The 22,128-nt window shown below is 40.7% G+C and overlaps 2 protein-coding genes across 3 annotated transcripts in view; one reads left to right on the plus strand and one right to left on the minus strand.

The window, feature by feature from the left end:
* ELAPOR2 (endosome-lysosome associated apoptosis and autophagy regulator family member 2) overlaps positions 1-8,604 on the plus strand; it is a 96,479-nt gene extending 87,875 nt beyond the window's left edge. Inside the window, exons 19-22 of the mRNA XM_009086873.4 lie at positions 1,072-1,198; positions 1,950-2,128; positions 2,793-2,958; positions 5,521-8,604. Coding sequence (XP_009085121.3) covers positions 1,072-1,198; positions 1,950-2,128; positions 2,793-2,958; positions 5,521-5,580 — 532 coding nt within the window. The 3' untranslated portion in view covers positions 5,581-8,604. The remainder of the gene's footprint in view (positions 1-1,071; positions 1,199-1,949; positions 2,129-2,792; positions 2,959-5,520) is intronic.
* Positions 8,605-13,343: 4,739 nt separating this feature from the next.
* Positions 13,344-22,128, minus strand: part of GRM3 (glutamate metabotropic receptor 3) — a 102,355-nt gene continuing 93,570 nt past the window's right edge. For both annotated transcript variants that reach the window (XM_009086871.4, XM_050970076.1), the window contains 2 exons: positions 19,660-19,834; positions 13,344-13,890 (listed from right to left, as the gene is read on the minus strand). In XM_009086871.4, the coding sequence (XP_009085119.1) occupies positions 13,817-13,890; positions 19,660-19,834 (249 nt within the window). In that variant the 3' untranslated portion in view covers positions 13,344-13,816. The remainder of the gene's footprint in view (positions 13,891-19,659; positions 19,835-22,128) is intronic.

Genomic DNA, 22,128 nt, shown 5'->3' on the forward strand with positions numbered 1-22,128 from the left:
GAACAGCCTTCCTTGCTTTTGAAAGTGTGAGCAGGGGCAGAAATGGCACACAGCTGACACATGTACCTTAGTTCATGTAGACTTCTCCTTTCCTATCCCCCTTTGATTAGCTCAGCAGTCAGCTGCTTTCACACAGTGAGGGATCAGAAACGTGTCAAATAATGCAACTCCTTGATCCTCCAGGCATGGTGTTTAGTATCACATGAATCTACAGTATAAGATGAAAGCAGTTGAGGAGAAAGGTCTGTCAGTGCTCTTGCCATGTAGGTTGGAAAAATGCTCCCTAATTCACAGAGGAATGTACCTGTTGTCAGGTATTCAAATCTGGATAAGCCAGAATGGGCTTTTAGGGCTGGGGATTTTTCAGTGCTTCGGATCAGGATATCAGGTTTCCAGATGATATAGAACAACACAACTATAAATCTATTTTTTTCTGCATGCTTGGTCATGTAAATATTTCATATTTACATGACCAAACTTCTTGCATGGCCTTTGGCCATTGCTGCTGTTAGACTTGATGTGATTGTCAGTAAAAAAATCTACATGACTGTCCTGCCACTGCCAGTACAACTTCCTTCTGCAGGCTGAATACAAAATAGGCCATTAGTTTTTCTTGGAGTAAGAGAAGCTGTTATCTCTTCATTAACCAGTGAACATCCTTCTAGTAATTAACCATGACAGGACAAGTCCATTCCATATGGACTAAATCACCCAGACATCATTAGAACAATGGCAGGAACCAGATAGCAGCAGTCAGGTGGAACAGCCACAATCTCTGTGCAGGAGAACAGAGATGGAGGTGCATGCTGGTGTAGTAACACCTCTCCTTCTCCCCTCCTCTCCCCACTCCTTTTAGATCTTTGAAAGCTCAACGCCTGTTTTCACTTGAGAAAGCATTTTACAAAACAGGAAAAATTCTCCCCCCAGATTCTTCCATCTGCTAACTTGATGGATGTTTACCCATTTCTCATAGATCCCATTCCCAATCTTCAGCAGCAGCAGAAGGTGGATGAGGATGCAAACCCCAGAGTTTCTTTCCTAACTGATAACTGTGTTCTGCTCTCCTTGTAGCTCCTGCCCTGCAGGCACCTGTGATGGATGCACTTTCTACTTCCTATGGGAAAGTGCAGAAGCTTGTCCTCTCTGCACAGAGCAAGACTACCATGAGATTGAGGGAGCCTGCAAGAAAGGATTTCAGGTACAGGACCCATGTCTCAAAATCAGATGGGCTCATTTGGGTATAACTTGGACTCTTGTTGAGATTTTGTGTAAACTGATGTGTGAGTGGGTTGGAAGATCTCAGCCCAGGCTCTGAGCAGGCTGGGATGCAAGCTGAGGGAAGAGCTGTGCTGAGACTCAGGAATGTTTGTGTCAATGGCAGCATGGTTCCTGCAAGAGAGCTGGTGTGTGCTGACCAGCTGTGTGAGTAAGGATGTGAGCTCTCAATGCATTCAGACTTGCAGGACAGGTGTTTCTGAAGGATGGAGTGCCCAAAAGGCTTCAGTTGTTTCGTAGCCATAAACATCAGGGGCAGGCTAGGAAAGGTTTCCAAATATCAGTTCATAAATTCATCCTACTTGCTTGCAGTGTTTTTGCTGCTGCCTTCTCTAGTCAAATATTTGGAAGTCCTTTCACAGGTTCAAACTCTCCTGTAGATCAACAGCTCCTGTGCAGGCACAACTAATTCCCAATAGCTGTCCAGCCTGTATTGTGTCACATGAAGACCTATACAAGGGAGGAAATACTCTTGCCATGCCTGAACCTGCAAGGAGAGCACTGATTAGACAATATAACTGAAAACCTGAAGTCTGAAAACCGGAAGGATGTGTTTTGATCTCACTAAAAAGTTATCTGACCTTTCTACCTCAGAACAGCTTGTTTTCTGTAAGTCTAAGCAGTTCTCTCTCTTCCTACAAGCAGCTCACTTTTTGGTGCTTTCTGTTTGAAAGGAAACCTTATATGTATGGAATGAGCCAAAGCATTGCATTAAAGGAGTTCCCTTGCCAGAAAAAAGGACCAGCACTTGTGAAACAGTGGATTTTTGGCTTAAAGTTGGAGCTGGTGTTGGTGCTTTCACAGCTGTTCTGCTCATAGCCTTGACTTGCTACTTTTGGAAGAAGAACCAGAAGTAAGTACTGCAAATTTTGTTCTATATAAAAGTTAGCTAAAAGCTTGATGGAGTGACTTTTCCTGCATCTGGCTTCATGACATTCTTGATGAGAAGTACCTTGTGGGATCAATCCATTCACACACCAAGCTGATGTTTTTTCTGTCAACAGTGGCTATAAAAAATTCCAGTGAGGAAAGTATAGAACATCCACAGTAACTTGCACAGGCATCATTTCCAAATAGGAACTGTCTTTTTAACCCTTGAGAGTTTGAAGTTGACTTTAGTTTCTGAAGCAACATGGCTTTCTCAAGATCTGAAGGCCAAAAGAGTATCTTTGGTCTAATTAGTCCCTTTCAGCTTGGTAAAAAATTAGATTCTTGACCATATTGCTTAGTTCTGTTTTGGTTGTTGCCCCAACCAGCACTTCTTCATGCAGGAAGCCCTCTTGACCTCGCCCTGGTGTTGTGGGAAACAGGGTTCTTTTATAAGGATAGAGGACTAATTGGAAAGCAAGAGCTCAGTATTATTTTGGGTACATATTTTTAATGATTGAAAAGTATCTGATTTCCACTATCTCAGAAGTAACTATGTAGGAGGACTGCAGACAATCTAAATGACAAAACCCCTGAGCATGGGACATTTGAGAAAAAAAATCTATTCCTGTGTGGCTTTCTATCTTCAGGCTGGAGTATAAATATTCCAAATTAGTGATGACAACGAACTCAAAAGAGTGTGAACTGCCAGCTGCTGACAGCTGTGCTATAATGGAAGGAGAAGATAATGAAGAAGAAATTGTGTATTCAAATAAGCAGTCACTGCTGGGGAAGCTCAAATCCTTGGCAACAAAGGTGAGTAGTAATTACCAATATTAATACAAAAATAATTATTACCTTTTTTTATTACTGGAAGTGATGAGTCTTTGATGCTAATTTCACAGCAGGGCAGCCTCCCACGCACACCTCATCCAGTCCATAGTGATCTGCTGAAATCCACAGTCTGGATAAAATTAAGAAATGTTGTAGGGTTTTGGGTAAATGCTCCTTCCTGCACAGAGAGATTTCAGCAGCATTTTTTTATTGCATGGGTGGCAACAGAAAAAAACAGTTTATGGCAGAGAGAACCTTTTTGCCTGGAATCCTCCCAGGCACATCCATTGCTGAGGCAAACACAGCTATTAGAGATACAAAAAATTAACACTGGCAGCACTGCCACCACCAGCTGCTTGCAGCTCACCTGGGCTGGCTTCATGGCTGACTGGAGAACCATAATTTTGAGTAGGATTCATTTGAAGAGAAATCATCTTCCTCCTGTGAAATGAAGCCTCCTCCATTTCAGTGGGAAGCAACACCAAAAAAGCATTTTTTTCTGCAGTAGATGTGATGTGGATTGTTGCATGTCTGAATTGACAGCACCAAAGTCTTTGGTGTCCCTTGAACATTTCTGAGAGGAGCCACAGAGGGCCATCATGGTAGATCCCAAAAGCTCTTTGGTCTTTGTTCCCAATGCCATGAAATCTGTGCTATGGAAAACGTAGTGCTGTCTTTAAGGGATTCCTGTGGGGGCATCTGTTATGATCAGGATAAGGGCAAATGATATTTTCCCTTTCAAACAGTTTTGTTGAAGTTTGAATTTCTTAGAAAGTCTCTTAAAAGATCATAATAAAATTAATTTTAAAACATTGTACTTCTGTTTAGTGTCCAAATAATATCACAGAATATTGAATTTTGAGATATTTTTTCCTTGTATCCCTTTTTGTTTCTTTCTGTGATTGAGTGTAATATAATTAAAACTTGTGTGCTGCCTTTCTTTTCCCTTATTATTCTCTTCATTCTTTTACTTGTTTTTGTTTGACTGGTGTCCTCTTGCTACACACCTGCTCCTCAGATGTCCCTCCTGGGAAAAGTTACCATTGCACAGATAATGTGCAGAACTTTCCCTCGACCCCAGCCTGACTATTTGTCCTGCAAAATCAATAATTTTCCTTGTGGAAAGGGGCAGAAATTCAATATTAATTCTTAATTCAATATTGAGAATATTGAAGATGTAAATAAAATCAAATCACATAAAATTTTCTGGTGATGCTGCAAAAATAGAATTAAGCTTTAGTACTTCAGTATTCAGACAGCTTGAATGCCTGGAATTTTTTAATGTTCCTATATCCACTGTAGCAGGTCTCCTGAGTGTTCTCTCCTTTTTCAACAAGCTTGTCAGATATTCCTAAGCTTGTTCCTTTTTTTACTGCTAGATAACAATAGCTGGCAAATTCAACTTCCAGTTCCTCATTAGCTTTCTCAGCTCTGTGTCCTGTACCCCTGCAGATAACTCAAATTTAATATATATTTCTCGAAAACAAATGTTATAGGCATTGCTTTTCATTTATGCAAAAGATTAAGAAATTCATGTCCTGCTACATATGCATGTAAAATACAGAAAAAATATATGGAGGAAAACAGGGGAGGAAAAGGAGAAATGTAAAATGAGAGAGAAAGAGAATCTGCAGTGTCCTAACTATATGTTTAAGCTTCAGGCTATGGCATTTCTGCCAGCATGTCACAAAGATATCAGTGGGTTTGAGTACCAAGGGATTGAGGGCTAGGCCTGTAATATAGACAGGAATGACTTATTTTTAATGAGAAGATATAAGCCAAATAATTACAAAGCTGTTTCAGATTGGGGGTGTTCTGGTTGCGTCTGTTGTCTCCAGCACAACAATACCAGAGCAGATATTTTCCACTAGACTAGCATAGGACAATTTCTCCCCTTCTTTCTCAAGTCTGCACCAGACTGTCCTGATCTGTGTGAGTAGGCTTTAAAAATCAGATTATGAAGGTATTTCAAGACAGTTTGCATACTGTCTGGGTGTGTATGTCACCCTGATGTCTGCTGGCCAAATGGCCAAGGCTGTCACCCAGCAAATGAAAACAGAGAGAAAACTCCACTCTCTAGCCCTGATTTTTAAGATGTTTTGTCTTGTGGGTCTCCCAGAGGAATTGTTGAGATTGGAATCCAGGAGCAAGGCAGTGGTGTTCACACTCACATGCTGTGCTTCAAGCATTTTATATATTGTAAGAAAAACATTAATAAGTGCTAATAACCATAGAGATGAATACCTTGCAATTCCTCAGCTCAGACTACCTGCCCTATTCTGTGAATATGAAATGCAGACTTGCCCTGTACCCTCTAAAATAAGTACCATGAACAATATCTGTAGCATAATTTATTGGTTTTGCAAATTTTTAAAGAATTAGTAATTTCATTAAATATTAAAGGGTCAAACTGTGCACTTAATTACCATAGTAGAAATAAAGTGAAGTTTTTGGCAAAGGATATTGAGAGAAGAAGTGATTGTGCTGACTGCTGGAGAGTTTTTGAGGAAATCCAGTTGATGGGAACCTGTCTTTTCATTGCAGGAAAAGGAAGATAATTTTGAATCTGTTCAGCTGAAATCTTCAAGATCTCAGAATATATGAAGAATTAATGTTGCCTTCAAAGGAACAAACCTAATTTCTATTTTTACAGGACTATATTTTAAACATATTCTGGCACACATTACAGTGGTGATCTTGGTGAGAAATGCTTGGCCTTTTAGGAGGAAAGAAGACAGGAAGCAAACCAGAAAATTGGATTGCCTTACCATGTGATTGAGTACCTTGCCAAAAAAAAGAAAGCAGATTCTTGGATTCCATACTGGGAATGAAATTCAACTCAGGAAGAGATATACATACTGCAAATAACATGAATTTTTTGCATTCACCTGGGCAACACTCAGGCATGCCATATGATTTATAGGTACCTTTCATTTCCTTCTCATTCCTGTGCATATTCCTAAGAAATTATTTTCAGAGAGGCCTGCAACCTCCTGCAAAGGTTGTGTGTTGCTGTTTACTGGCACAACTGTGAGTCTTTCTTGAAATCAAAATTGTGAATGGTACTTGGAATGAGCCTTGGGTGAGTTTTGAACTTTGGAAAATACTTTAGATTTTAATGCTTTGAAGGTCTGGATTGTCTGTGTTGACCTCTAATGCAAGAGGAATTGTGTTGCACCTGCAAATTGACCCCATTCTGGTGCCTAAGCCATGGCCATCAGGGTTGGAGTAAAACCTAGTGCTATTAAATTTAAACTTGGTAACAGCTGTTGTATAAATTGTAAGTCTGGGCCCATGAGTTTGTAGGCAGTAGCAGCTTCAAACTCTTTATGGAGATGTGAAGTGGTACCTACAGTGCAAGTTGCACTTGTCCCTCTCTGTGGAAGCTTTCCTCTCAAGAGAGGTCTGTGGCAGATTCAGTGCTCTCCCTTGGTCTGTGTAAATGTCACTTTTCCTGGGGCTGGGGAAAACCTGGGGAAAAACAGAAAAACTTGAATTCTGGAGTGCAGCAAAAATCTCTTCTTTTGGGAATGAGGGATCAGCTCTGTCAGTTGGAAGCCTTGTTAGAAATACCTCCTTTAGTCCTGGGCCATGTGAGGAAGGGGGATGGATGGATGGATGGATGAGGGATGGATGGGTGGGTGGATGGATGGATGGATGGATGGATGGATGGATGGATGGATGGATGGATGGATGGATGGATGGATGGATGGATGGATGGATGGATGGATGGATGAAGAATGGATGGATTGATGGATGGATGGGTGGATGGATGGAGGGATGGATGAGGAATGGATGGATGGATGAGGAATGAATGGATGGATGGATGGATGGATGGATGGATGGATGGATGGATGGATGGATGGATGGATGGATGGATGGAGGGAAGGATGGATGTCCAGCAGAGCTGAGCATGGGTTGTGTACTTGCACAGCATCTAAATGCATCCTGTGTCAGTGCAAGTAGCAGCTCTGGAGGAAAGGCACAAAGTGGTGTCTTGGAAACTGGAGGCTGGGTGATTTTATTTCCATAAAATCAACCACATTATAAGCATGTGATCTTCATAATATCCACAGTAATAATTTCCTGAAATTCCCTCTGAGGTCGAACTCAAAGGAATCTGAAACTTAGGCAAAAAATATTTGAGTAAAATTATGCAAGACTTGAACAGAGCCAGAAAAAATGAGTCACAATTCTTGTATTGACCTCTGGTCAGACTCATATTTCCATTACAGCAAATTAATGTGAATTGTGGAATGCATCAAAACCAGAAAAGAGACATGGGCAGAAATGGTCTTTTTACTCTAAGGAATATAGATTTTTGATTTTATATGACTGAGCTAGGTCTATCAATAAAAGAGGGCCCACTTTTAAGTAAAATTTAAATTAAACTGAATTTTCTGCACTCTAAATATTTTATTATACTCTAGATGTGAACAAAAATTTTATGAAGTTTAGATTTTTTTTTCATTAGGGAAAATTGAGCTCTGTTATTTTATAGTTCCAGTCAAAGAACACATACTTTACTCTTTTGATGGGAGATCCTTCAGGCATCTTAACTGAAGTGGTGTACATTTTCTGTTGGTCTTGAAAAGGCACTTCACTTTCCCAACAAAGATTTTTATGGGGTAATGTTGAATGTATATTAAATACACATTCCTTTTTTGTATATTTTGTACCATTGCACACTTATTATTGTACATTGTATTTGTTGTCATGATGTCATTTATATATGGTTGTCAGAGATGATATGCTCACAGAGTAAATGGTTATGGCTTTGGGATTTCACTTCTTGAATCTTTTATGATGAGGGGTTTTATGTTGTTGATTTTTATTCAACTAGTGTGTTGTAGCATCAAAGATATATATATGATGGACATTCATAAAATAAAGTAAAAATATATTTGAAATTTTGGACTTGAGATGTTTGGTGGCACTGCAGCCTTCCCTGAACATTGCTGGTCTTCAGCAATGAGTAGAGCTTTTCACTGCCATCAAGTTGCAGTTGTCTACATCTCCTTTAATTTTTCCCCTTCTCTCTCCATATGTTTTCTTAGCCATAATTACACTTAATTCTCCAGAACACCATTTCTTTTTTTATTTCTGGACCCATACCCTATAATGCAGAAATGCCTTAATTTTTATGAACTATATTTAATTTGACTTAATACCCCACAGGTTTTGATGGGTTCCCTTTCCATTATATTATTTTCCAAATAAAATGGAGTGGAATTTTTTTGACAGCTGTGACAGACTTTGCTGTATGACTCTTCTCAGCTCTGCTTCCAAATGGTTTATCATGATGTTGTTGAACATTCTCCCAGGCAGTCTAATGGTGTATCTGGTGCAGTGCTAACAACGTGGGAAGCAAACCAATGCTGTAGACTTTATTTACCTTAAAATAAGAAAACTACACTTTCCAAGAATTAAGCAAGCGTAGACTGAAATATTTGAGCTGACTTCTGCTATTCATTTCTTTCTGTTAAAGATGTAGTAGAGAGGGGAAGTTTCCATTTTCCCACAAGAGACAAATTTTGGAAGCCTTTAACAGTTCACTAAAAAGTCAGCTATGTGTGACCTCTCCCAGTGCTCTGCCAAAATATACTTACAGCAAACTCCCCCTTTTCTTCCACATGGAATCACATTAGAAAACTTTTATTTGATGCCATAAAACAATGTGAATCAGTCTGTTATGTGTTCACTTGATTAAACGGAATACATTTTATTGCTGCATTTGCATGCTTTTCTTTGAAATCTGGAGTCAAGTAACTGAATCTCTTTGAGGATTAATCACATTTTACTGGTGTCTGTATAAATTATTGGCAAATTAGCAGAACACCATTGTCTCAGCTTTGACAGTGCTTGCTAGGGGGGAAATGCACAAAGAATGTGTTCTGGCTTGGCTTTGATTGTGTTAGTTGGTGTTTGTAATACTGAATACAATTGATTAAGGTTTTGGGGAAAACTATGTCTTAGAGCCACAGAGGGAAATTACTGAGTAGCTTCAATGATCTATAATCTTTGTTCAAAGAAAGGATTTTACTATTTGCTTTTGAAAAATAGATTCTGGGATTGTTTGATAGTAGAGGGGAAAGTTTGCAGGTTTTGTCCTTCCAGAGCCAGTAGTACCTGTAAAATCAAGGTACTTAATTATCATCTGATAGCAGCAGATGTCACCATTTAGGAGCCAGTGGTTGTTGACTCTTCTCCAGCAGTGACCAACACAGATGCCTCAGTGTAAAGCGTAGAAGCTGCTACAATTCATGCTGACACACCAGTGGGGATTTCCTCCTCAGCAAGGAATGCTGCTGGTTGGTCCCTATCATGAAGCATGGAGGATTTAAATAGCCATTCTAGATAATATTGGACAACTCTCTGGGAAGCACATTCCACTCCCTCACCACCCTCAGAGTGTTTTCTCCCAGCATGTAATCTAAATATCCCTTGTTTTGGTTTAAAGCCATTCACTCTTCTTCTGTTACTGCCTGCCCATATAAAAAGGAACTTTTTTATAAGCCCCCCTTAGGTACTGGAAGGCTGCAATGAGGTGTCCCCAGAGCCTTCTCTTCTCAGTGATAACCTCAAGAGAACTCTTGTGATATTCTGCTTATCTTTGGTGCTGTTCTCTCTTAGTCTTTCCCCTTGTGTGCTCTATTCACTGAATTCCCTTGTTTTTATTTCTTGTTGAGGACTTCTGAACTGTGCTGTAAGAGGTAAGGGGAGAGGAACAGAAATAAGAGGAAGTCAGCTCATCTAGAATATGCAGTGTGTGTCACAGTGTGCAGTGACATCCCCAGTCACCTGGCTGGATGTGCCCACACTGAATTCATGCAGCAGGAACAAGGGAGGCACAAGAATAGAGGTGATCATGGGCTGCCATTCTGTTTTGGTTGTTCCTCAGGATCTGTACATTAGGAGCTCATCAGGAAGAATTCTCTAAGGTCTGTGTAACAGCACCTAAAGGCCACAGCAGGGTTTTGTGATGTGTATTTCTACCCCATCCTTTTCCTCTTGCAAAACCAGCCCAGCCTGGTCCGGGCCTTTTCTTCTTGCAGTAAGAAAACTCAGTTCTGCTGTGTTTGTGTTGCTGAGAAGCTCTGAGGTGGCTCTGGATAAACAGCTTCTGCTGTTTGTCTTGCAGACTGCAGGCACTGATGAGTAGGCAATGGACATCAGACTGCATGTGGTGATGAGTTAAGGGTTTGCTTTGGTTTCCCCTACTCTAATTGTGTTAAAGATTGCAGTGGAAATGTCCTTAGAGCTGAAATTTCTGGGTGTGGTCAGGGTATTTTGGATATGTTTTTTCTGATTTATGGAATTTGTTCCATTCTGGGGGAACATAATACATTTTAAATAGATTTTGATTTTTCAATTTGAAAAGGCAATTAATTTTTAATTTGGTTTAGCTATGAGTGAAAACATCTGTGTTCAATTAATTAAGGAAAAACAATTTCTGGAAGAAAAAAAATAAAATATTTTGGTTTTCCACAGTAGACTTTGGTCTTGTTTTCAAAATTCACTGAAGATTTAAAAACCAAACAACTCTTCTAGAAAAACCAAACCACCAAAATCCACATCCAAACCCATGAACAAAGACAAAAAACACAACAAACCTTGTTTATTTCAGATTGGCCTGCAGTAAACTTTTTGAGACTTATTTTTCTATTCGGCTAAGAAATAAAAAGTGATCAGTTTTTCACAAACCTTTCTGCAATTGTGATTTTTATCAGAGAGCTGAGGTACTTGGAACTTATGACTTCTGAGTAAAAGACTGACGTTTTCTTCAGCCTCCAGTTAGTCATGGTAGATGCTGGGTTAAGCCTTGCTCTCATTCACAGCATCTCTTCTGATTTCAGCATTTTAGTCCCTAGTGTGCAGGGCTCAGAGCAGTATGATTACTCTCAAGGCTCACAGTCAGGGTACTTGGGAGGAACTGTGGTAGGACCCCTTCTGCTTTGAGGTGAATTGCTCAAATCTTTAAATATGATAGGAAAATAAAGATACTGGAGAAGGTTTGTACTCTAAATTCAAGTTTTACATAAATGGGTGCAAAAACTATAAACTATCATAAATACAGAAACTAAAATAGTGATGTGAAACAACAGCAAACAAAAAAAGAAATAAAATTCCCTTTCTTAAAAGGTTTTCATGCCCATATCTGCTTTGTCATTTTCCTTTTCTGTCCTGCTGTGTTTTGAAACTGGATTACTTCATCAGGCAATGCCAAACGATCTCCATCCGTGGACATCCAATGGAAAGTAGTGGAAGGCTTTCAAGACTTTACCAAATAAAGCACAAGAATGTCAGGAACATTCAGTGGGGATGGAAATCCAGAGCTCTGCATGTTTTGGTTGTTGGGTTTTTTGTATGGAAACACCATATGCAAGTGGCTTTCAAGCCAACTAAGTATTCATAGCGGTGGTCAGACACAGACACTGGGTCATTTTCTCAATAGTGCTATCAAAATGAATGAAAACTCCAGCACAGTGAGATCCTCCCCTGCTATAAATTAACTTCAGTGATGTCAGTTTTGATTCTGGGGCTGGAATTCATCTGACACAATGCCTTAATTTTCAGTGCAAACTCTGTGGTCTGAGCAAGCTGTGCTCGCCTTTATTTGGAGAGTTTCAGCCCTGCCTGAAGTGTCTGCCTGAGAGAAGCCAGGGGATTTATGCCTACTTCCACTGAGCACAAAGGGAGAAGGGCTGACAATCTCAGATGTAGCTATTTACTTAGTCCTTGTAAACAGTGAGTGTTAGTTGAGGTGCATTTGACCCTGGTTGTGGCTTTCCATAAAAATTAAGAAGAAACTCTTATTGGCCTGGGCATTTTTAAGAGCTCCATAAAGATGAGACGTCAGAATTATGGTCAGATATTCTGACCTTTTGTCACGTGTGACCAGCCTCTCAGTCTAAAAAAAGAGCACACCAAAGTCAAATGAATGTAGCTGCCCAACCTGAGTGCTTTAAGAGGTCTTGATTGGAAAGGAAGACTCCCAGCCTGTCACAACTTGACCCTGGGCCCTGCATCAAGGTGAGAAACAAGCCTGAAACACCAGGCATGCCAGAGGTTGTGGAGAGGAAGAAGCTGAATGCAGAATGCAGAGCTCTGCAGGTAGGGTGGGCTGATCTATGGCCATTCTGGGGAAAGTCACAGGGATTCCTGCTCTGGACAGCTCCGTGATGCAGAGGCTTAAATGGCTGCCTCTGTCATGGAAGTGGTGACATCAACAGGTCTTTGCTGGTGGACATGTGGATGGATGTTTAGCAAATACAAGCATCCATCTATAAGCAGGAATTTTAGGAACCTGCATCTTTAATTTTTGCATTCCAAGTAAAAGCTACTTCCTCCGCCAGTTCAGCCCTAAAGGACTTGCAGCTTTCCAGAAATGTGTGGAAACATCTGCAAGGGCAGGAGAATTGGGCTCCAGAGAACATGTACATCCCACACCATGTATCCATGGTCTCTGACTTCCAAGTCTCGCTGGTGTTGCCTTTGAAGTCAATGAGAATTTTGCTATTGACCTCAGCTGGAATGAGATCAATGGGAACAAGCCCTTAGGTAAATATGCTCAGACAAATTAATCAAAGGTGTGTTTGTTTCCTTAATGACTTTTTAGACCTGGCAGAAGAGAAGATTTCAGATTGTTTCAACAGAGGGAGGGCAGCTTTAAGAGTGCAGTTTCAAAAGCCAGACTTTTAAGGTATTTTGCAATTGTCTGAGTAGGTGGTATGTATGTCTTGAAGCATTTGGTTTCAACGTAAAGGTCACCCCAGAGACGTGTGTAAATGTCTCCTGCGTTTCTCTTTTTTGACTCTCTGGTCTCTGGTGGTGCTCAGTGGTGGTGCTCCAATTACCTTTCACAGCACTGTTGATGCAGACAAGCTGAACCACCTTTGTTTTGGCTGGAGATATTAAACAGTCTTAGCTAATTTTCTGACAGATTTTCTTCCAACCTAATCTAAATTCTCTTAGTTTTTATATGCTACCAATCTATTCTGTGCATGACAGCATTTAGTCGTGCCAAATGAGTGAACCAGGGGTCAAAATTTTTTTGCTAGTATCTCATTAAGATGAAATTAGACATTTTTGGTTTTGAAAATTACCCTCTATTTTAATAACAGAAAATGAATTTGAGGAGCTTTAATAATGTGGGAGTTTTTTAAGAAGAGGGAATTTCTATGTGACTTTGGAAAAGCATTAATCATAAGCAGATATATTGTGATATGGATTTTATAACACAGGTACCCACCAACACACAAATACCTGTGTACACACACTCCAGAATTTTTATCCTTTTTACCTAACCTCCTCTCTAGAAAAATGTAATTACCTTGGGGGAGTAAGAAACAAAAATGAAACCATGCTGAAAAACTTTTATCTTTTTATTATTGGTGCCTTTACATTAATACTGCTGTTTTGTGCTGAGAAAACCAATCTGTTACACGTAAGGTAACTGTAATATACAACATAGAAATGCAGTCTAAGTTAATTACAACAAGGAGCTACAAAAAAAATTCGTAGGAAAGAAGTCACCTAACATTGCAACTGTGCTTGCAACAATCACTCCCTTACTGCAGGACTATGCACATTGTGAACCATGGTTATTTACATGTCCCTTACAACCGTTAACAACAGAAGGGCTAAAATCAGTCTAAAAAGTTCCAGAACGTCACTATATACTGTACAATCCTCAAAAATAATTTATTACACTGTTTCTAAAAAAAGGTTCTAATTTTGCTTTGATGTCTTTTGTTTTCTGGTGTTCTCTGGAGTGCACAACATGTGCAAATTTTTGCCTAACAGTCTAAAAACTCAAGAACTGAACCACGAGCCACAATCACAGGGACGAAGTGGTGGAGTCCACAACTTCCCTCCCGTTGCACACGGTTGGCACGTACATGCTGGCAGATGCTGCAAGAGAAAGAGAGGGGAAAATCAGCTGACTTCAGCTCAGCAAAAAGGGGTAACGCACAGGATTAGAATTTGTGCTGGTCTGGACTATCTCACCCCATTTAACCAAGGTGCCTAATGAAAAGTCACTGCCTGTGTCAGCTGCAGAGCTGATGGAGGTGCTGCTTGCACCTCTGCATGGCTACTCAGACCTCAGGCTGAAGCATCCTCTGAAGAAACCTGATTTCACTTTTGCTGCCCACTGGGAGCACAGAGGGTGGTTACACTTCTCCAAGAAGTGTTGGAATAAAATACATGATTTTTTTTTTTTTTTTGATGATTCTGTACCACTGGGTCTCACTTTGTAGCACTTTTCATGGTAGTGTGAATTAATACAGCTATAATGGTATCAAAATACCTCAGTAGAAAAAACCTTTGGAGTTTTTGTGTTTTATTGGCAAGAAATGCTAAGGTCTGATCCTTTGAGCTTTCACACAATTGGAGTGGACATTCAGGAAGAAAATATATGTAATTTTCAATCCAGGAGATAATCTACCATATTAGAATTCTGTGTCAATCACCTTTTATTAATTAAAATAATAATTCTAAGAACATATTGGGTGAAGAAATTTTTTAATAACTGAATTTAAAAGCAAGATTATTTCTCACCTAATCCTGGAATAATTTCTGCCTAAAATCTGCTTCTAGGAGCTCTGGATCAGGATTCAGTATGCATCCAGAGGTGAGGACCAGATTCTGATAAACTTGTTTACATGGTATAACATTTTATACATCAGTTTTTCATTGCTTTAGAGTTATTAGGTGACAATTAAATCTGAGTATAACAATCTGTTTCCAAATGTATTTGTATTTTGAGCAGAGAATATATTACCCTATTCTGCTTAAAAGTCTTGTGGATTTTAAATTAAAAGCAAATTGTTTTGCCCATCTTTGTTAAAATTATCCATTGGGCATCAGGAATGTGTTTTCAGATACTCTGACATCTCTGCTCAGGGCACCATAAAGCTGCTTTTTGAAAGATACATTAGGTTAATGGTAACAGTGACCCAGAGAAATATGATGCCTTCATCAAAGAAAACACATGGCAAGCAATGACTTGGTAAACTCAATCATCCAGTGTAAAAAAGCAATTTATGCAGCTGACAAGGACATGCTCAATCTTCCACATCTGCTGCTGGCTGCACTCTCAGTTGCACACTGGTTCTGTAAAGATTCTCAGTATAATTTTTAGAAAAATTTATTCTTTCTTCAAATCAGCTGGTATTTTTCATTCTTTCATTGACTGAATAAATATTTCATGGAAAATGGAATTGATTTAACAAAAGAAATTTAGAGGCATCAACTAATAACTAATTTAGGGGACTAATCTACTACTCAGAGGGCAGGACATCTTCCTGAAACAGGAGACCCAAGAACAAGCCCCTCTTCTGGATTAGGTCAATGGAATTTGATCTCTCACCACATGGATGTGTGCTGCGAGTCACTGGTGTGGAGGAGCTGTTGTATGTAAAAGACCACAGGGCATCATGTCTGTGATTTCTAAAAATTAATTTGTATTCTGGTTTTGTATTCTGTTTTTAACTGGGTACAATGTGGCAGCACAATGACCTAAACTTATTTTCATTGTTATTTTTATTTTCTACTTTTTGTTAGAAAATAGGAAAATCAGTTCTTCTCAGGAAACCTGATTCAAATCCCCATTCTACTGCACTTTGGCTACAGGGAAAAGCATTTTGTTTCCATGAACATCCATCACGTAACCAGAATTTTTTTAGCTTCAGGCTTTTTCTTTTGAAGTCCAACACACTGACAAGCATGAATAGCTCAAATACTCTGGTAAGTGGGTCAGGAGGATATCAAAATTGGACAGAAATATATGGTGGTAGGCGAAAAATGAGTGGCCTTGCCTTTAAAATTTCCAGGCTTCCTGCACAGTGTGTAGCTCTCTTGCAGTGCTGGGATGCAGTTATTAACTCTGCTGGGAGGAGTAAAGTGTTCACACTGAGCATTCAGCTCTCCTGAGACAGAACAAAAGACTTTGCTTTTTATTACAGAGCTCAGCAGTGTTAATGGCTGGCCCTGCAGGGTTCTGAGCTCCACTCTGTGTCTGATAGCAGCCACCAAGGGCTTTCCTGGAATACTGCTGCATATGCAAGAGACACTTCGCCTCCACTCTGTGTTGAGACCAAGGACAAAAGTGTGACATCAGCAGAAGTTGTGATTTGGCTCAAGTTCATGCTTTTGATCTCCCTCTTCCTGGCTGTCCCTCATTTTGCTTAGATAATCCAAGGAAAAGAACCAGAGGTGCAATGCAAGAGCCCAGCACTGCCGTGGTGACCTTGCAGCTTTGCCTACACAGCCAAGAACAGGCAGATCTGACTTTGCTGTCTGGGTGCCACTTGGAGTCATAGAGCCAGAGACTATCCTGTCTTGGAAGGGACCCACAGGGATCGTTGAGTCCAATTCCCCTCTGTGTACTGGGCAACCCCAGGAGTCACACCCTGTGCCTGAGAGCATTGTCTCCTCTACTCATGCTCACAGCTGGACAGCTGTGAGTTAATCTCTGTTATGTCAGGGCTAGTCTGGAGCCAGGCCCAGGAAAATAAATTCAGAGGGAATAAAATTGCCAGTCTGGTTATAAAGAGTAGGTTCAATTCTCCTCGTGACCCCTGTGCAGGCCACCTGGAGGAGCTCAGCTCTGTGCAGCTCTCCATGTGGACCAAACTTGGATAAATGACATCTGGGTGTAAAAGCTTAGTCTGAATCATGAAGATGCTTATGAATTCAGGAAGGTGAGTTCTCCATGAAGTTTTATGGGTGCTGAAGCCCATAAAAGAGGAAAATGGGGGAACATCCCAATGGGGGAGGCACTGCTGGAACAGCAGAACTTATGCAGCACACTGCCAAATGGGAATTCTCAGAACCAAAACAATGTGTACAAATATATACATTTCAAAACATGCCATATACCCAAGCACACTCTTACCCTGCCTCTGCTTGGCTTAAATCTATATTCTTTTTTTAGTCCAGACTTTGTCTATCAAAATGATCAAAGCTCAACACTGACACTTAGACTACCCAAAAGCATCATGAGTGCCACCTTTTCTCAGAGTGATCAGATTTCATGGTTCAGGAAGCTGTGTTAAAAACTGTCTGTGTGTCACCTGCTGTTCAAGAGCCACTATGCTCGTGGCATTCATGATCACTGGAGTGAAGAGGTGGTGGCAGCCCTGAGATGCAATGGAGGTGGGAATCTGTGGAGTCAGGAAAAGCACTGACCTCTAGAGCTCTGATAATGCTTAAGAGATGGCTTTTCAAAGTTACTAGGAAGCCTTAGAGCTAATTCTGATGAGTTTGATATTAAGAAGTTTCTGAGTGATGAAAAATGCCATCAAGACCAATATAAAGACAAGCTGACAGCCCCAGGAGTGATGAGAGGAATATTTTAGACAAAGATTAGGAGCACTTTGGATGACAACCTTTTTTGAGTTTTATAAAGGACTAAATAGTTAGGAAAAATGATGGAAATTTATTTTAAATAATTTTAAATTAATGGAAGGGAGTAAGGGAAGATTTTTCATCTTGAAAATGTTGTCAATGTGATAGACAATGTTATTTTCCCAAACAATTGTCCTAGATAGAAACTATAGGGCTGTTTCCTTTGTGTCTGATGCACCTTTTAGCCCTACTTCCATGTCTTCCCATGGTCTAAAAAGCCCAACAAGGTGAGCAGCCCTCATTCAATTAGGTGAAAGCAATAAAAGTAATTAACTGCAGCAACCTTTCTAAACTATGAAGTTGTAAGAGATTGTAAACTGGATTTTTATGCTTTTCTTAATGTCCTCAAGCTGTTCACAAGCCTGAAAATGCAGGTTTTAATGTGAAGATGTGCACTGAGGATGTCTCTCAGTTGCCTGCATGCTTACACATGTGTTATTCACCAATTAAAATAAAAGTATCAAATTCCAAAATGCAATCCAGAATTTAGTAGAAAGTATTCATGAATCAAAATTATTTCTGACTGAGCTCATTCCATAGCATGAGAGTGTTAAAAAACTTGGAAAGACCACTTACACAAAATTGATAAGGAATGAAAAGAATCTCATGGGACTTACCATTTCACCAAGGAACCATACTTCTAAGAGTTTTTGGGAAATGATTGGTCTTTTGGGAGTGTTCAGCACTTCAGGCACATAGTGTCACCTCATTAAATTTTCCAAAACACCAGGGAGTGTTTGCTCTCTGGTGTCAGGACTGGATGCAGTCCTGGCTGATGACACTGGGGACCTATAGAGCCAGATGGCTGATGCCTTGTTAGGGGACCCTGGGAATTCCTGCAGTGTGTTTGGGGATGGGAGAGCCAGGAATGGCTGGGATCCCTTCACTTCCTAATCCTGCTAATGTGATACATAGCAGGGTGCCAAGTTGCTTCCATGCTCTTTTTGAAATCTGAAGTGCCCAAGCTTTTGAGACAATTTTGTGACACTCAAAAACCTCAGGCTAGGTTATTGTGAACTTGCTGGAAAAGCCTTTCTCTGTGCTCTCCCTTTCCTCTGTTTCTTATTCCCTTCCTCTTTACAGTTGTAGCGTGCTTTTCAATTAGATTTCCAGGATGGATATGCTGTCCAGAGAGCTCTGTGGATTGGGTGCTGTGTGCTCCCATCTTTGATGAGTTAAGTTAGTTAAGTTGGACAAAGAAAAAAATCTCGAATCAATATACAGGTGACGTTTTTTTCTTTTTTTTGTAATCCATAAAACTCTCTGAGCAACTCACCCAGAAAAGCAGTGACAGCCTCAAAACAAAATCACAGCTTGGGATGAAGAGAGTGAAGATGAAGGAAAGAAGGGAATCAGAGCAAATGAGTTGTCCTTGCAACAGAACACTGATTGCTCCTCCAGGCTGTGGCACTGACAAAGGCCATTGATCACGCTCTGCATTCAGATGCAGTTTATGGCATCTCTTGGATGCATTTTCTGCAGTCTTGGAGCCTTTCCTTATAATGCAGGTGATGAGCCATTGAGAGCACGCTGCGTTGTGGCCCAGATCCTGTCAGTGTGCTGCTCTGACAGGAATTCTCCAAGGCAATCTGCTCCTGTCACACTGCCAGAGCCACACTGGCACACGGGGTCTGCTCTGTGTGTGCATCAGGCTGGAGCCAGTGCCTGCAGAAACTTCCTGCTGACTTCAGTGAGCTCCAGAGCAGGCTCTGAGCTGACCCCCATGCGAGGGGGATGAGTTTTCCTCTCCAGACACAAAGGAAATGATGCTTTCACAGAGTTACATTGTCACCACATTTCTCTTCACAGAGAAAAGCAAGGCACAATTCTTCCCAAGAATATTTCTGGGTTTCACATTCTCTGAACATCAGAGAAAGAAAAAACAATTCTTAACATTTGCTGTGCCTGTGTTTGTGCAAAAGTAGAGTAAATATGGAGATTGTTTACCCAAAGTGATGGTGTTTTGTTTCCTTGGCCTATCAGGGCCAGGTGTGTGTGTCAGGACTGTCAGCTGACAGTCACGAGATTCTGTGCAGTGGAGTGCTTGGCAGATTCAGTTTAGATGTAATGCAATATAGTATAATATAACATAGATTAATATAGTATAATTAATTAATTAATTAGCCTTCTGATAGGCTGGAGTCTTCCTCATCATTCTCTCCCCTTCCTCAGGGCTTTCCCTGCAAACACTATATTCCACAGCTGAGCCCCCCTTGTCTTTACCCAAACCCAGCAGACCCCCACAGAAAGGTTACTTTGCTTGTTACTTACACTGGGAGTAAGTGGTCCCGGTCCCACTGACACTGAACCTGTTGAGGTGGAGTCTGTGAGTGACCACGTTCTTCTGGGGCTGGAAAAGGATGATGTGCACTTTGGGTGCAAACAAGCAGCCCAGCACAACAAAGCCACTGAGACTCACAGAGATGCACATGGTGGTGGTTTGCACCTAGGAGAGAGCGGGCACAAAACACTGGGTTTCAGTATGGAGAGCTCTGAAATTCCAAATATTAGAAACATTACTCCATAACAGCATGAACCACAGTCCTGGGGGTTTGCCATGGTGCAGGCTGGTGTGAACCTCTGTTGCATCCCACGATCCCAATATCATGGGAATGAGGTGGTGGTGCCCTGTGTCTCTGCATGTCAGGGAGAGATTGATTGCGCTCTCCCTTGTTTTAGTACAGAAAGGAAAGATCTGGTCTCTTCCTCTCCTACCCTTGATCTCTAACTTGATGAGAGAACCCTCTGTAGTGCTTGTCATGCAATAGCTGAGCAATGCTGGCTGCAGTGGGAACCAGCTCACACAGAGTGTACATCATGGGGTTTACATAAGTTGTCTCATCCAAAGCATCTATCTGAAAACCAGTTTAGTCTCTAGCTCCAGTCCTAATCAGAGAACTTGAGTAAGCCCTTGCAGAAACAGAGGTGTGATTTGGAGTAAAGATAATATCTGGTGACTGTTTTCAGACTGGGTCTGAAAGGTGTCCTTGCTTTTGAGACATCACTTTTTGGGCTCAGAAATGAATTGTTTGTAAGGCTACAGGATTTTAGAATAGTTGCCTTGGGGCATTTGTTAGTGTAGCTTTGCTGGCACTGTCTATTTTTTATCCTTTTTATTCAATGGTATAACTAGCTGCCAGTTTACTGCCTCATTTTCAGTTTACATTCCTTTTTTCCAAGCAGATTCCTTAATTAAGATGCTGAATTAAACTGCTTTAAAGTCTATTGCTTAATTTGAATGATTCTACATCTATGGCTCATTTTTCCTTAGTTATACTCCTGCAGTTCTTTGAGATTAGCCTTCTTCCATGGGAATGCTTCTCATATCTCTTTGTCTGAAATAATTGGTGCAAATTGGAAAATAGAGTAGGGAATGGACATTGTTGCTTTATACATATACTGAGCACAACTGTTGTCTTGTCATCAATGAGGATAATTAATGTGGTCATTTAATAATCGCTCTTTGCACATTGGGGATGTTGCAAGTACCATGGAATGTGCTCAGCTTTCACAGGGTGAGTGAGCATGGAAGATCCAACAGAGCCTGCATGATAAAGTAATGCCTTAGCTTCACATTCTCCTTCACCTCTCTGCATTTTGTTCACAGAGCTGTGCTGCCAGGTCAGGTGGATGTTGAACAGGGTGCTGTATGGGTAACACAAGAAAGGAGTTTTCTTATAAAACAAGAGCAAATGAAGCTGCCTTTATTTTCTTTAGTTTCAAGTTACCTTTTTTCACTATCAATGCCCTCTTCCCCCACCCTGCTTTTCCTAGTGTTTGTGCTGCCTGGAGCAGCTCAGCTGTGCTGGCATAATTATACACTCAATCAATTAAATGATTTGGGTTAAAAATAGCTCCATCCCAGAGAGTTCCTTTTAATCCAGGTCACTCTGGTGGTTCAGTGTGTAACCCGGCCTCACAGACTGGACTGGTGTGCTGGCAGGGTGGAGGGAATCCCACCAGGCACATGGAGAGCAGGGAGGTGTTCTGGGACTCCAGCACAGCTTCACCAAGGGTTATATTTATCTGGAATTCTGTAAAGCCTTTGACAGGTGTCCCCCAGCACCATTTTCTCTAAACTGGACAGATATGGATTTGATGTTAGATGAATAAGGTATTGGTTGGGTGGTCACATCCAGAGGACAATGGCTCGGAGTCCTGATGGGCATCAGTGACAAGTGGTGTCCTTCAGGTGTCCATATTTGAACCACTGTTATGCAATATCACCATAAATTACATAGATGAAGGGATCAAGCGTATCCTCACCAAATTTGCAGATAACAGAGTGCGGTTGTTTCCAGGGCTGTTTATTGTGATGCTAGCAGACTAGGGCTACGTTAGGATGGCACAAGCTGATTCAATAAACATGTGACACTGCATGAATATTAAATATGGGCTTTTGAAAGGAACCCCAGAAGTGTAGACTTGTCATGAAAGTATCGAAAAGATATTAAAAGCATTTTCTGCTCTTTTTGTAGTACTTGAGTTGGTTTATTTGGAACCTTGTATATAAATTTAATGCCTACAAGTGGTTTTAAAACTCCACTCAGGAGATAAGGCTGTAAAATTCTGCTTGAACAATCAAGTCATGCTCCTCTTGGCCATTACTGTCTGTACTGCCCACTCATGTGACTGTCTGCACTGATATTTCCCTCCTCTTGTGTCTGTCTTCCTGATTGCTTTGGGTGTCCAGAGCTGTTCCCTAGTGCCTTCCTTAAACTTTTCCTTCATTAGCTTCAA

The sequence above is a fragment of the Serinus canaria genome, chromosome 1A (assembly GCF_022539315.1).
Source record: "Serinus canaria isolate serCan28SL12 chromosome 1A, serCan2020, whole genome shotgun sequence".
NCBI lineage: Eukaryota > Metazoa > Chordata > Aves > Passeriformes > Fringillidae > Serinus > Serinus canaria.